Here is a 15505-nt window from a genome sequence, read left to right as displayed (position 1 = left end):
TGTTAATGCATGCATGAGCTCCCTTGGGTTGTCTCACACAACATGCATGACAACATGACAGTAAGATCGGTACAGGCAATGAGAGATCTGAAGGATTTGAAGCAAAAAGGAAGTGAGGCCTACAACCAACCAATTGAAGCTCTCAGTCGTCTGGGAAGGTGAGAACTCATCTTTCGAAGTAAGACGGATGGGTTTGGGAATGAATTTAAGATTTTGAAATTTGGAGGAGCTTATTCGGTTTGGTCCATTAGGTAGGTTTGACTCAACTGAACCGTTTGGGTTAGGTGGGAAAACCGGAAAAATTCACTTTTAGAAGTTTTAAATAGCACATGAACGAAATCTATGGCCAGGATTTAATCTAGCACCCAACTTTTCATCTTGATCACCGTGAACTGCTCAGAGCAATCCCATATAGGCACTGCTCCCAAGCAAAATCCGAAAAGTAGATATCTTGCAAAGTTACAAGACGGTAACATGTATAAAGCATTAAAGAAGATCTTACCTAGAAAAAATAATAAAGCATTAATGAAGATAAAAAAAAATTTCTATTTTTCTTTTTTTGTCTAGAAAAGAGAATATCTTTCCAAGAAGTTCTCCTTTTGATTCGAAAATTAAGGCAGTAAAATGAAAAGTGACCGACAATAGGAGCTCTCCTTTTTATGTTTTCTTAACATGCATAAATGTCTAGGTTTAGGGTTTAGAATTTAAGCATAAGGTTGTTTAAAGTATTACACCATGAGATTCTAGTTTTGAATACATAGGTTGTTGCTTCGGCTAGCCCCATTAACCGGCTAGGACTCACTGGGTATACACCACCACCGCGGGGCCGGTGGAGCCCTTTACCTAACTAAGGTTTGAGTCTCACTCAAACTCATACATAGAAAATCTATAAAAAGGTAAGGGAGCACGGAATAGATTCATCACTATTCGAATTATTATTGTTCATTACTTTCTTGTCTTCTACGGTCGAGCTCATTCTTGCAGGTTCATCCGGCTGAAGGGACGAACAGGATTGTGCAGCAACAAACCTAAACACCAAAACAAATAAAAATCTCAATCATTGAGTATGACTAAAATACCTCAACAATAAATTCTTGTATGCTGCGTGTTTGATTATTTGATTGCAAGAGGAAACAAATCATCCACTTTCCAATATTATCTCTTCTGAATATTCTGAATCTTTTAACAACTGTTTACTACCACCACACAGCCTGTTTCACCTCAAACTAAACTTTGCTTCCTTGTTAATCCGTTATTTACTCTGCTTCCTCTCCGTCTCATCCATTTTCCGGTTCTTGGGTTCAAGCCTCAAGGTATGTCTACTTTCTCCCCTCTCTGTGAGTGTATTGGGTATGTGGGCTTCATCTAATGGTGATTTTTTTTTCTTTTACCCATGTTCTTATCATCATTTTAGCGTAGATGGAGGGAGATAATGAAGCATTGAGAAGAAAAGGATGGTTTTATACTAAAGATGATTTCCTCCCTGAGGAATCCTTCAAGAGTTGGGGTAATTATGCCAAGGCACTGGGTGAGACTGGAATGAGATTGAAGGACCGAGTTCTTACTCGGTCTCTTGATGAGATTGAGCTTAATGAGGTGAAAGCTAGAAGCCAGTATGAGATGAAGAAGAGCCTCACTTGGTGGGATCTCATGTGGTTGGGTATAGGTGCCATTATTGGTACTGGTATCTTTGTTTTAACTGGTCAAGAAGCCAAAGATGATGCTGGCCCTGCTGTTGTCCTCTCTTATGTGGTCTCTGGTATCTCAGCCATGCTTTCTGTGTTTTGCTATACTGAATTTGCGGTCGAAATCCCAGCAGCAGGTACATGCAGCCTATATAATTTGAATGAATTGGATGTGTTTTACTACTACTGTTACATTGATTTCGATTTTGGCTTTAATCTTTATTGAATTTGGTTTCAGGTGGGTCTTTTGCATATCTTAGGGTGGAGATGGGTGACTTTGTGGCCTTCATTGCGGCCGGAAACATCATCTTTGAGTACTTGGCTGGTGGTGCTGCTGTTGCTCGCTCATGGAGCTCTTACCTCGCAACACTTTTCAACCACAGCCCTAATGACTTTCGCATCACAGCCCCCAGTCTTCCTAGCGACTACAACCAATTAGACCCAATTGCTGTTGGCATCATTATCGCTGTTTGCATTGCAGCCATTTTCAGTACCAAAAACTCTTCTAGGTTCAACTATGTTGCTTCTATAATTCACATTATCATCATACTCTTCATCATTATTACAGGGCTCACTAAGGCCGATGTCAAGAACTACTCCCCATTTGTTCCCTATGGTGCTCGTGGTATCTTCAAGGGTTCTGCTGTGCTCTTCTTTGCCTATGTTGGGTTCGATGCAGTGTCAACCCTTGCAGAGGAAACAAAGAATCCCGGTCGAGATATACCTATCGGTCTTCTAGGATCCATGACCATCATCACAATCACTTACTGCTTAATGGCAGCAACACTTTGCCTAATGCAGCCTTATGATCAGATTGACCCTGATGCACCATTCTCCATAGCTTTCAAGGCTGCTGGAATGGGATGGGCAAAGTATATCGTCGCCCTTGGTGCCTTAAAGGGAATGACAAGTGTGCTACTAGTCAGTGCCATGGGTCAGGCAAGGTACCTTACTCATATTGCTAGAACACATATGGTTCCTCCCTGTTTGGCTAATGTTCATCCCAAGTTTGGTACCCCAATCAGTGCCACAGTCACCATGTTAGTTGCTACTTCAGTCATTGCTTTCTTCACTAACCTTAATATCCTTTCCAACTTACTCTCCATCTCCACACTCTTCATCTTCATGCTTGTGGCTGTCGCCCTCCTTATCCGCAGATACTATTTGACTGGTGTTACCTCGGAAAGACACCAAACCTTGCTCATTGTATTCCTTCTAGTGATAGTTGCTTCATCTATTGGAACTGCAACATTATGGGCAATGGAAGTGAAAGGATGGCTTCCATTTGTGGCTACAATTCTTGTATGGTTTCTTTCAACACTTGGGCTTAGGGTGTTTGTGCCACAGGCTAGGAACCCAAAGGTTTGGGGTGTTCCATTGGTGCCATGGTTCCCATCATTGTCGATCTTCATCAATATTTTCCTTCTGGGTTCAATTGATGGGCAATCATTTGTGAGGTTTGGTATTTGGACACTGGGGCTTTTAGGGTATTATTTCCTCTTTGGCCTTCATGCTTCATATGACACTGCAAAAGAGGCTACTAAGAAAAGAGAGGAAATGGCAAAGCAAGTGCAGATGGAAGAAGGTGCAAATCTTCCCACTTTGTAGATGTGAATATTGGAAGATTTCTAGCAAAAAAATTAGTAGGTTTGATTTAGTTTGTGAAAAGTGTGGTCTGTATTGTAGCTTTTGTTCATATAGGACTGAATTGTTCTGATATGTTTCAGAAGGGGAATTATTCTTTCAAGTAGCATAGATGGTATGATAGATGCTGTTATGCATATTTAGTGTCTGTTTGGTTTGTTTGGTTGGTTTTTTTGCAAATGCAATGAGTGAAAATGAAGTCTAACTAACGTTTACTCCCCCACCCCTCAAAGATATTCATAATTTTATTTTTCTCAACACCTCATTTCACCTTTTCCTATAACAATGAAAAATTATATTAAATCTCACCTGTAACCATTTTCCCACTCCCAAACAAATACTTCATTCAACTATTTTTTTTTCTTCTTTTCCTCCATCTCTATTTCACTTTACCCTACATGGGTTTCTTGCCATTGGCTTCTATATCCTATGTTAAACATATGGGTTCAGTGAATATGGGTTTTTTTTTTCTTACCAAAAATGAAAATCACTTTCCTTATTATATATCATTTATGGAGCATGAGAGATTCTTCTCATATTGACATAGAAAAGTCTAAACTAGCTTACACGCACCTTGACTACATCTTTATGTAAATAACTTTATATATAATTGGAAACATTTTACAAACACTCTAAGATAATTGACAAAAAACATAAACAGCCCGAAACTATATAGAATCGACAATCACCTCATTTTTTTCATTAGAAGTGTTAATTTTTGTCTAAGATAATCGCTGAATTTTGGAGCAGTTTTAGTAGGTGAAGCTCTTGCATTTTGTGCAGGTATGCCATATGCTTTGCGGGAGGACTACAAAACAATGGTTTTTGAGTCAAATAACTTGGAGTTAGTACAATGTTGTCGTGGGGAGGTTGTTAATCCTCCAATGTGCATTGATCTTATTTTAAAGGACATTTGTAAGTTTTCCTCGTATTTTGAGGATTGTCGTAGTTTTCCCTTTGTTACTAAAACCGCAATTCCTTGGCGGATGTTCTAGCCAGGAAGGTTCCGTTGGTTGAGGGTATCATGAGTGATGGGGATATTAATGTGCCTCAGCGGTGATGGGGATATTAATGTGCCTCAGCGAGGTTCGAACCCACTACCTTTTTACTAAGATGTGTTGGTTTCAACAATCAGAACAGCTCTACGTTGACATCATTTCTCATTCTCTATTATACGTATTTAAAAGAAATAAGTACTAATTCGTTATTGGTATCTACCAAAAAAATACTAATTCATTATTGGTCAAGAATGAAAAATGATTTAGTGAATTTTGTCAAAAATAAATTATGGAATAAAAAATAAATTTGATATGTCAAAACAAAAAATGTTAAAAAATGATATTGGGCCAGTGAGAAAAGAGAAAAAAAGAAAGAAAAAATATTATTTTTTATAAAAGAATGCATGTTGACTATTTTACTTTCATCCTAACTATAAAACTTGAAGTAAACATTTACATAAATGAAGAGAATAAAATTCTCACCATAATCCATAATAGACAAAAAGTCTTATAATTTTAAATAAAAATAAAATAGATAGTAGATGCCAAACAATTTAAAATGATGAAAAATTCTTATAATTGAGAATGATAATTGATAAAAAAAAAAAAAAAGCCGTAGTCGACTCAATTTTTTACAAAATTACGATAACTTTTCCCTCAAGAAAAAACGGAAAAAAATTTTCCAGGCTCAGTAGCTTTTAAACTAGCGTGTGTAAGGGATTTTTATTTATTTATTTTGGATAGAAGTCTTAGAGGAAATTTAGGTCAACCAAGTGATTGAGATTGAGAGATAAGAGAGATATTAAAGGAGAAGATTATCTCTCAAACTTAAAAAAGATGCTGTTTTAATTTTTGAAAAAAACTACACATCAAACCGGAAATGTCCGGTTGGCTTTTACTATCCTTCCCGATTTGGAAGGAATTTCCAGTCATCCAGAAAGAGGCGTTACATATCAGAATATCGGCCAACATGCATGTGTACCAGTTCTGTTCTTCCTCTAGATTCAGTTTCAATTTGGTTCTCTATTTGTAGAAGCTCTCCAAAGGTTGAAGACGCAATGCACCTTTCCAATGGTTCGTTTGGTCCATTAGCATAGGTTTGAGTCGCTTGAACTGTTTATTGTGTATGCCGAATGATTGCATGGGCAAACATATGTCTCAGCGTGGGCCGGTCCAGACAAATCCAGACTAGCCCAGTGGTACCTGATGTACATGTTAATGCATGCATGAGCTCCCTTGGTTTGTCTCACACAACATGCATGACAACATGATAGTATGATCGAATATATCGTACATAGTGTGATATACACACTTAAACCCATCCGTTTCCACGTTTTGATTCAAGTCTTAAAACTCTTCACTCAAGAAGCTTCCGGCCGGAACTCAGAGGAGGCGCTGGCAGTTAGAAGAGCTCTAGTTAAAACAACTGAAAATGGGTTTGATAAGATTATAATACAATCAGATTGTTTTGTAGTTGTCAGCCCTATTTCTAAAGATTAATCGTCCTTTCATATTACAATTAGGCCAATTTTAAATGATATTATGTACCTTAAGACTAGATTTAAGTCCTATGTTTTTGAGAAATTTGAAGGGATTGTACCATCTTGCACCTGAACATCGGTGACAACCAAGGTTGGTGGCTTAAAAGGTGGGGGAAATCGGAATAGGCAATGAGAGATCTGAATTGAGCGAGAAGGAAATGGCGGATAAGAGAGTGCTGGAAGCCACAACCACAAAGATTGAACAAGGACAATCAGAGGGGTGAGTGGGTATGACCCCATTTCTTTCATGTTAAAAAGGAGAGCATCATCTTGGGTTTTAAATGAAAAATAAACACCAAAATGATTAGTTACTAAATAATTTTATGAAGATCAGTTTGACGTTAACGGTGCAATTCCAATTTTTAACTTTGTCATATGAATTGAGAGGTTAGGATCTCAACACTACCGTTTTGAGTTGGGCTTAACGGTTTCAAGTTCAAAAACATTACCTCAAAAACGACCCATTAGCAAAATAACTGTTTCGGACCGGTTTCGGTTTGGTGCGATTTGGGTTTGGAACGGTTTGGGCTAACGTTCTATACTTGAGCTGACTAACGGTTTGGAGCTTACAATTTTTAGTATACAAGAAAAATAACAAAAAAAAAAAAAAAAAAAAAAAAAAAGTTGAATACCTTGCAACAAGAGCCAAAATTATATATAAAACAAAATTGCCATTAATCAATTCCCAATCAAAAATAAAAAGTCATTCCACATTATAGAAATTACACCCATCTTAGAAAAATCAAGAACTCATATAGTAAATAGTAACATAGAAACTGCAAGCTCATTCCTCAGGCTCCACCGAATAGTCCTCCTGAAACAAATCTTCAAACTAAAAACCCTTTTGAATTCTAACTTGTGCTATGATTGATTGTCTTGAAATTGGGCTCTTGCTTTGTGAGAATGTTGATTTTTTCCCCTTCTATGAAATCCATCTCATTTTTTAGTTGGTATTTAACTTGGTATGCAAAGAAATACCTCTAGATTGGATAAATATTACTTAATTTAAACAAACTTTGTACATCAATTGGACATTCATACTTAATCTTTCTAATTGTCAATTTTTTTGATAGTCTATATCAACTACTTAGCCATAATATTGTGATTCAAACAATATTTAATATAAAACTACAAAACAGATTGTAAAACGGTTTATAATGGATTCTTGTGGTTTGGGTTCGGGTTGGTACGGGCTCTGCCACCCTCAACCCAAACATAGCGCATTAAAATTACGCGGGTTCGATTAACGAGGCAAATTGCGGATTCACATCCTCTGGTTTCCTTTCCTAACGATTCGATGGATTGCAAATTGACACTGCTAATTTGAGAATTAAACCCACCCAAATTATTTATTCTCTGTGGTTGGAGGGGGGGAAATAAAGGGGGGTGGGGGGGGTGGGGGGAAAAAAAATAAGGGGGGGTGGTAAATTTTCTTTGGAGTAGACAAAACACCCATTTCTCAGATCAAGTTTTCATTAGAGAGAGAAGATTAAAAAAAAAAAAAAAAAAAAAAAAAACAAAAGGGAATTTATTGACGACGAAGATAATATTCAAATAAAGAAGCGTTCTTTGTAATTCAATGCAGCTTTAAACCAATTTGAATTATTTCTGGTTCATGGTTTATTGACTTTATTCCGAAACTTGCACTTGGGCATTAGCGTTGTGATATTTAGTTTCAGGAAAGAATCATTACTATTGTTTACTCATGAAATTACCCTTGCAGTTAAACATAGGTTTCACATTTTCAGTAAGAAAATAATGAATTCATGCAAGTTTGAATTTCATATACTGTGAGGAATTTATTCCAAGAAATCCAGCATTTACTGAAGTTTAAAAAACTATACAGAATAGAGTGGATTTTCTTTCTGAAATTCTCTCGAGAAATAAGAACATTAACATCCTTTTTTGTATACCTCAAGGCTCAGCTTCCCTGCCGTTTTAGTGCAAGACGATCAGGGGAGGGGAGAGATAGAATATAAGTTTTCAAAATCCCATGGGCCTTTATTCCATTGCTTACTTTAATGGCTGGTTCATTCTTAGTGATTCAGTCTATCTCTCTTATTGATTGGTATGTTGAAAAATGAGACATGGGAGTAAACTACCTTCATACTAAGATAATTGGGTGCTACTAAAAGATTTGAGTGCGTTTGAAAGATTCTATAAAGTTTGAATTCAATGAGGGAGCATCAACTGTTACTGGAAGATTTGCAGCAGAAAAATGAAGTCTCAGTTTTAGAGGATTATTTGAGAAGATGCTTTTCAGTTTATGCATGCCCACACTGTAACTATCGGGTAGCGAATTATTTCAGCCTCACTTTATAGGAACAGCATCCTCAACATTACCTCCTAGCCATAGATGCTTACAAGGAGGTCTACGAAGAGGCAATGACACTAAAATAGTTTTTTCCTTTTATCATATCTTCATTAATTCTATTTCTTAAGTGCAGCCCTTTGTGGTCTTAACAAACCCTTAAAGCCACACCTGAAAATGGAAATGAAGTGATAGTGAGAACAAACAGACATATGTCACAGTGTGGATGGAAAACCAGATTCAATTGCCGAGTACAGAAATTCCCAAAGCAACTAGCTCTCATATAGAGGCAGTGAGAGTAATTCAGTCTAAGTAGTAAAATAAAAACAGAAGAACAGATTACATCAAAAGTGTTCAAAATAAAGTGTTTCAAAATAATTCAAAAATGTTTAACTTCTTCTCATCACAACCCTTCCTTTCCTTTTCCATTTATTTTTGCTTGTGCCTGTTTCTGCTGTTCCATTTGTGTTGCAGGTTCGTTGGCAGGCTGAGGGACTTTACCTGGGGTCATGGAGCGGGAGGTAAGAACCAACTTCTGGTAAAGGGGGAGTTTCAGTGAGCTCTTTGTAGTTCTGAGATGAAAATGCGTGGCCATCCCTCTCACCAGATGCGGTTAACATAGTCTTAATGGCTCAACCATTTTCCTTGTCAACACCCTTAATGGCAACTCAATTCCAGACCACCGATCACAACTAGTAACCAAAAAACGCACCACACATTCCCTGTCTCCCAAAACCGAAGAGTTCTCCACTCGTAGACCACCATCTTACCTACTACCCCAAAACCACACTATTTCTGGCCCCCAAAACCTGAGAGTTACACTTGGTAACTTCCACACACACCAACAACAAAGCTTTGAGTGTGATTGAAGAGTTTTATAAAGTAAAGAATAAATATTTAAAAAAACGAATAGAGCAATGTCTTCTCAGCCTCAAGTAATTGTATTGACTTCCCTCGTCAAGATTGGCTCAAGATTAACTGTGATACATCTTGGAAGAAAAGTGAGCCCTAAAGGAAGTCTATGTATTATTTGCACGGATTTCCAGAGAAAATCGGTATTTGCCATATCTGAATTTTAGAGCTCTAGAAACAGCATGGAAGGGGCCGGAGGCACTTGCAACTAGAAGATTGAAGAAGCTGAAAATAGGCTAGATAAGATTACAATATTATTTTGTAATTATCAGCCATATTTCTAAAGATCAATAGTTATTCTCCCGTGTCATAATTAGGCCTATTTTAAATAATATCCAGTATATAAGACTAGATTTGAGTCCTGTGTTTCTGAGAGATTTGAAGGGATTGTACATCTTGCACATTTTAGCATCCAAACGTGTGGATACATATGACAAATCTGTATCCCCACTCCCACAAATGGCCACAATCGATCCCACACTCAGTTGACAGTCGTCGAACATGCCCAGGCTACAAAGCATGAATGCAACAGTGGCCCCTATAATAGGTAAATAATGAAGAGCTCATGCCGTTTTTTGCTTAAGCCCAATAAGGCAGGCCCATGTGATTTATACTAAGAGAAAATAAGGCCCATTAGATAGGGATAGTGCCAAACGCCCAAACCTTAGCGTGCTTCGATTGGAGAAGCGTGCCTCAGTCTTTTAAGTCTTATAGATATATAATATAATCAGATTGTTTGGTACTTGTCAACCCTATTTGTATAGATTAATAGTCCTCTCATATTACAATTAGTCCCATTTTAAATGATATTCTGTATCTTAAGATTAGATTTTGAACCCTATATTTTTGAGAGATCTGAAGGAATTGTACCATCTTGCACCTGAGCAACGGTGACAACTAAGGTTGGTGGCTTAAAGGTGGGGGAAATCGGAATGGACAGTGAGAGATTTGAAGGGATTTCAAGCAAAAAGGAAATGAGGCCTACAACCAATTCAGGTGAGTGGGTTTGAGAAAGAATTTAAGATTTTGAAATTTGGAGGGGCTTGTTCAGTTCGGTCCATTAGGTAGGTTTGACTCAACCGAACCGTTTGAGTTAGGTGGAAAACCTAAAAATTCTTTACTTTTTATTAGTTTTAAATTGCACATGAGTGAAATCCATGGCTAGGATTTAATCTAGAACCCAACTTTTCATCTTGACAGTGAACTGCTCAGAGCAATGCCACATAGGCACTGCTCCCAAGCAAAATCCGAAAAGTAGATATCCTGCAAAGTTACAAGATGATAGCATGTATAAAGCAATTAAGAAGATCTTACCTAGAAAAAATAATAAAACATTCATGAAGATAAAAATATTTATATTTTTCTTTTTTGGGTCTAGAAAAGAAAATATCTTTCCAAGAAGTTCTCCTTTTGATTCGGCAATTAAGGCAGTAAAATGAAAAGTGACCGACAATAGGAGCTCTCCTTTTTATGTTCTCTTATCATGCATAAATGTTTAGGTTTAGGGTTTAGAATTTATGCATAAGATTGTTTAAAGTACACCATGAGATTCTAGTTTGGAATACACAGATTTTGTTTTACCTAATATTTATAGAATAATACTAAGTTTTACTATTAATTGGACTCTCACAAAGACCTATTACACTGTTGGATCTAACAAATCCAATGACTTATATTAGAATATATGTTGGGTATAATTCAAATATCTCAAACATCGTCAATGCAGGGTTGGTAGAGTGGTAAAATCCATACTTTTTAGTGGAGAAGTCATGGGTTTGACCCTTGTGAGACGACAAAGCTCCCTCTAAAAATATGATGGAGGTGCCCGACCCGGATGAATCTAGACACCAAAAAAAATAAAAATCTCAACCATTGAGTATGACTAGGAATAAGCTGCGTGTTTGATTATTTGATTGCAAGAGGAAACAAATCATTCACTTTCCAATATTATCTCAACTGAATATTCTGAATCTTTAACAACTGTTTACTACCACCACACAGCCTTACTACCACCACACAGCCTGTTTCACCTCAAACTAAATTTTGCTTCCTCGTTAATCCGTTATTTACTCTACTTCTTCCTCTCGATCTGTCTCATCCATTTTCCGGTTCTTGGGTTCAAGCGTCAAGGTATGTCTACTTTCTCCCCTCTCTGTGAGTGTATTGGGTATGTGGGCTTCATCTAATGGTGGTTTTTTTTTCTTTACCCTTTTTCTTATCATCATCTTAGCGTAGATGGAGGGAGATAATGAAGCATTGAGAAGAAAAGGATGGTTTTATACTAAAGATGATTTCCTCCCTGAGGAATCCTTCAAGAGTTGGGGTAATTATGCCAAGGCACTGGGTGAGACTGGAATGAGATTGAAGGACCGAGTTCTTACTCGGTCTCTTGATGAGATTGAGCTTAATGAGGTGAAAGCTAGAAGCCAGTATGAGATGAAGAAGAGCCTCACTTGGTGGGATCTCATGTGGTTGGGTATAGGTGCCATTATTGGTACTGGTATCTTTGTTTTAACCGGTCAAGAAGCCAAAGATGATGCTGGCCCTGCTGTTGTCCTCTCTTATGTGGTCTCTGGTCTCTCAGCCATGCTCTCTGTGTTTTGCTATACTGAATTTGCGGTCGAAATCCCAGCAGCAGGTACATGCAGCCTATATAATTTGAATGAATTGGATGTGTTTTACTACTACTGTTACATTGATTTCGATTTTGGCTTTAATCTTTATTGAATTTGGTTTCAGGTGGGTCTTTTGCATATATTAGGGTGGAGATGGGTGACTTTGTGGCCTTCATTGCGGCCGGAAACATCATCTTTGAGTACTTGGCTGGTGGTGCTGCTGTTGCTCGCTCATGGAGCTCTTACCTCGCAACACTTTTCAACTACAGCCCTAATGACTTTCGCATCCCAGCCCAGAGTCTCCCTAGTGACTACAACCAACTAGACCCAATTGCTGTTGGCATCATTATTGCTGTTTGCATTGCAGCCATTTTCAGTACCAAACACTCTTCTAGGTTCAACTATGTTGCTTCTATAATTCACATTATCATCATACTCTTCATCATTATTACAGGGCTCACTAAGGCCGATGTCAAGAACTACTCCCCATTTGTTCCCTATGGTGCTCGTGGTATCTTCAAGGGTTCTGCTGTGCTCTTCTTTGCCTATGTTGGGTTCGATGCAGTGTCAACCCTTGCAGAGGAAACAAAGAATCCCGGTCGAGATATACCTATCGGTCTTCTAGGATCCATGACCATCATCACAACAACTTACTGCTTAATGGCAGCAACACTTTGCCTAATGCAGCCTTATGATCAGATTGACCCTGATGCACCATTCTCCATAGCTTTCAAGGCTGCTGGAATGGGATGGGCAAAGTATATCGTCGCCCTCGGTGCCTTAAAGGGAATGACAAGTGTGTTACTAGTCAGTGCCATGGGTCAGGCAAGGTACCTTACTCACATTGCTAGAACACATATGGTTCCTCCCTGTTTGGCTAATGTTCATCCCAAGTTTGGTACCCCAATCAGTGCCACAGTCACCATGTTAGTTGCTACTTCAGTCATTGCTTTCTTCACTAACCTTAATATCCTTTCCAACTTACTCTCCATCTCCACACTCTTCATCTTCATGCTTGTGGGCGTGGCCCTCCTTATCCGCAGATACTATTTGACTGGTGTTACCTCGGAAAGACACCAAACCTTGCTCATTGTATTCCTTCTAGTGATAGTTGCTTCATCTATTGTAACTGCAACATTATGGGCAATGGAAGTGAAAGGATGGCTTCCATTTGTGGCTACAATTTTTGTATGGTTCCTTTCAACACTTGGGCTTAGGGTGTTTGTGCCACAGGCTAGGAATCCAAAGGTTTGGGGTGTTCCATTGGTGCCATGGTTCCCATCATTGTCGATCTTCATCAATATTTTCCTTCTGGGTTCAATTGATGGGCAATCATTTGTGAGGTTTGGTATTTGGACACTGGGGCTTTTAGGGTATTATTTCCTCTTTGGTCTTCATGCTTCATATGACACTGCAAAAGAGGCTACTAAGAAAAGGGAGGAAATGGCAAAGCAAGTGCAGATGGAAGGAGAGGTGCAAATCTTCCCACTTTGTAGATGTGAATATTGGAAGATTTCTAGCAAAAAATGAGTAGGTCTGATTAAGTTTGTGAAAAGTGTGGTCTGTATTGTAGCTTTTGTTCATTTACCAAAAAAAAAAAAAAAATATATATATATATATATATATATTTTGTAGCTTTTGTTCATATAGGACTGAATTGTTCTGATATGTTTCAGAAGGGGAATTATTCTTTCAAGTAGCATATATGGTATGATAGATGCTTTTATGCATATTTAGTGTCTGGTTGGTTGGTTTTTTTGCAAATGCAATGAGTGAAAATGAAGTCTAACTAACATTTACTCCCCCACCCCCCAAAGATATTCATAATTTTATTTTTCTCTACACCTCATTTCACCTTTTCCTATAACAATGAAAAATTATATTAAATCTCACCTGTAACCATTTTCCCACTCCCAAACAAACACTTCATTCAACTTTTTTTTCTTCTTCTTTTTCTTTTCCCTCCATCTCTATTTCACTTTACCACTTAATAGTACAATTGCCCTTGCACATGGGTTTCTTGCTATTGGCTTCTATATCCTATGTTAAACATATGGGCTCAGTGAATATGGCTTTTTTTTTTCCTTTCCAAAAATGAAAATCACTTTCCTTATTATATATCATTTATGGAGCATGGGAGATTCTTCTTATATTGACATAGAAAAGAAGAAGGTAAAATGTCTAAACTAGCTTGACTACATCTTTATTTGAATAACTTTATATATGATTAGGAACATTTTGCAAACACTCTAAGATAATTGACAAAAAACATAAACAGCCCGATACTATGCAAAATCGACAATCACCTAATTTTTTCATTAGAATTGTTAATCAGCTAAAGGAAATAACAATATACTTTATTGTATTATCAATATCTCATAATATAAAATGACGAGGAAAAAAGAAAATAGAACTCATGTAAGAAAAAAGTCAAAATTTGAGATTCTTTTTCCTAAAGACAACATTGTAAAGTCATAAGAAAAAAATCAAATGCAATATAAATTATGAAATTATATAATCATAACTTGATGAAATTTAATAGTCTCTCATCCGCTGAATTTTGGAGCACTTTAGTAGGTGAAGCTCTTGCATTTCGTGCAAGTATGCCGTATGTTTTGCGGGAGGACTACAAAACAGTGGTTTTTGAGTCAAATATCTTGGATTTAGTACAATGTTGTCATGGGGAGGTTGTTAATCCTCCAATGTGCATTGATCTTATTTTAAGGGACATTTGTAAGTTTTTCTCGTATTTTGAGGATTGTCATTTTTCCTTTGTTACTAAAACCCACAATTCCTTGGCGGATGTTCTAGCCAGAAAGGTTCGGTTGGTAACTTGATGGTACAAAAAAGAAGTTTATTTATTTAGAGGGAGAATCCCCATGTAAAACCTAAACCTAATCTATCAAATATTTTAAGTTTTCTGTGTCAATTTGATATATTTTTAGAATGTTAATTAATAGTATTTGTTTCTATCCTCTATTTCCAAGGAAATTTCAACCCTTAACCTCATACAATAATGACAAAAAGAAAAATCAGTTAAGTTAAAGATAACAGTAGAGGTTTTCTTAAAATTTTGAAAATTATTGAAAAAATTTATTGTCATTAATGAGAAGTTAAAATAATTAAAAAAAAAAAAAAAAAAGGGAAAGAAGACATGTGATAGTTCTGAAAAGCTAATTCGTTTTAAATAAGGAATCCGGATCACCCTCAAGGGAACACAGAGACCGTTTTACCACCCAATATCGGTGGACCCCATAGGTAAAAGATATTAAAAATTAAAAAAAAAACCATCACCCAACCCCTGGGCCCCACTGTAATTTATGGTGGTAAAGTCGGGGAGCTCCCCCGGGTTGAGGATCCAGAGTCTTAAATAAGAGTCCTCCCTAATGCGAGTAACAAACTAGCGTTGTAGGATAGCTAAAAGTAGATTTGGGTAATTGAAGGGGAAATTTATATGGTAATTAATTTATTATAAGAAAGCGACGTTTAATAAAAAAGGGAACTTCTCCCTCAAAAAAAAAGGAAAAAAAATTCAGGGTTAGAAGCTTTTAAACCATGTGTGAGGGATTTTTATTTATTTATTTTGGATAGAAGGGCCTGTTTGGTTATGAGTCTGGAGATTTCAAATATCTAGAGATTTCAAATCTATGGAATCATAATTTATAAAATTAAATGTTTGGTTGTGGAATAAAATCTGTGGATTCATCCTAAAAAGACTATTTGATCGACGTGATTTTTGTGAATATGCAAATGTATAGCTTTTTTGAAATATCTGGATTTCACCCCTTACCCATAAATT

General features: G+C 37.1%; 2 protein-coding genes across 3 annotated transcripts; both read left to right on the top strand.

Moving 5' to 3' along the window:
* Positions 1 to 1418: 1418 nt before the first annotated feature.
* Positions 1419 to 3441, top strand: LOC149025900 (cationic amino acid transporter 1-like). Its single transcript, XM_089143213.1, has 2 exons — positions 1419 to 1822; positions 1924 to 3441. The coding sequence occupies exons 1-2, from the start codon at positions 1420 to 1422 to the stop codon at positions 3291 to 3293; spliced, it is 1773 nt and encodes a 590-aa protein (XP_088999339.1). The 5' UTR covers position 1419; the 3' UTR covers positions 3294 to 3441.
* A 7686-nt stretch (positions 3442 to 11127) lies between these two features.
* Positions 11128 to 13289, top strand: LOC149025899 (cationic amino acid transporter 1-like). Of its 2 annotated transcripts, none has more exons than XM_089143210.1 (3): positions 11128 to 11221; positions 11327 to 11729; positions 11831 to 13289. In XM_089143210.1, the coding sequence occupies exons 2-3, from the start codon at positions 11327 to 11329 to the stop codon at positions 13234 to 13236; spliced, it is 1809 nt and encodes a 602-aa protein (XP_088999336.1). In that variant the 5' UTR covers positions 11128 to 11221; the 3' UTR covers positions 13237 to 13289. The 2 variants fall into 2 exon arrangements, with proteins under 2 accessions (XP_088999336.1, XP_088999337.1); XM_089143211.1 differs by having other exon boundaries at positions 11322 to 11729.
* The last annotated feature ends 2216 nt before the right edge of the window (positions 13290 to 15505 follow it).

Source organism: Hakea prostrata, chromosome 2 (assembly GCF_041222555.1).
Source record: "Hakea prostrata isolate BN-2017 chromosome 2, UWA_Hpros_2, whole genome shotgun sequence".
NCBI classification, from domain to species: Eukaryota; Viridiplantae; Streptophyta; class Magnoliopsida; order Proteales; family Proteaceae; genus Hakea; species Hakea prostrata.
This window is presented reverse-complemented; position numbering and strand designations above follow the sequence as displayed.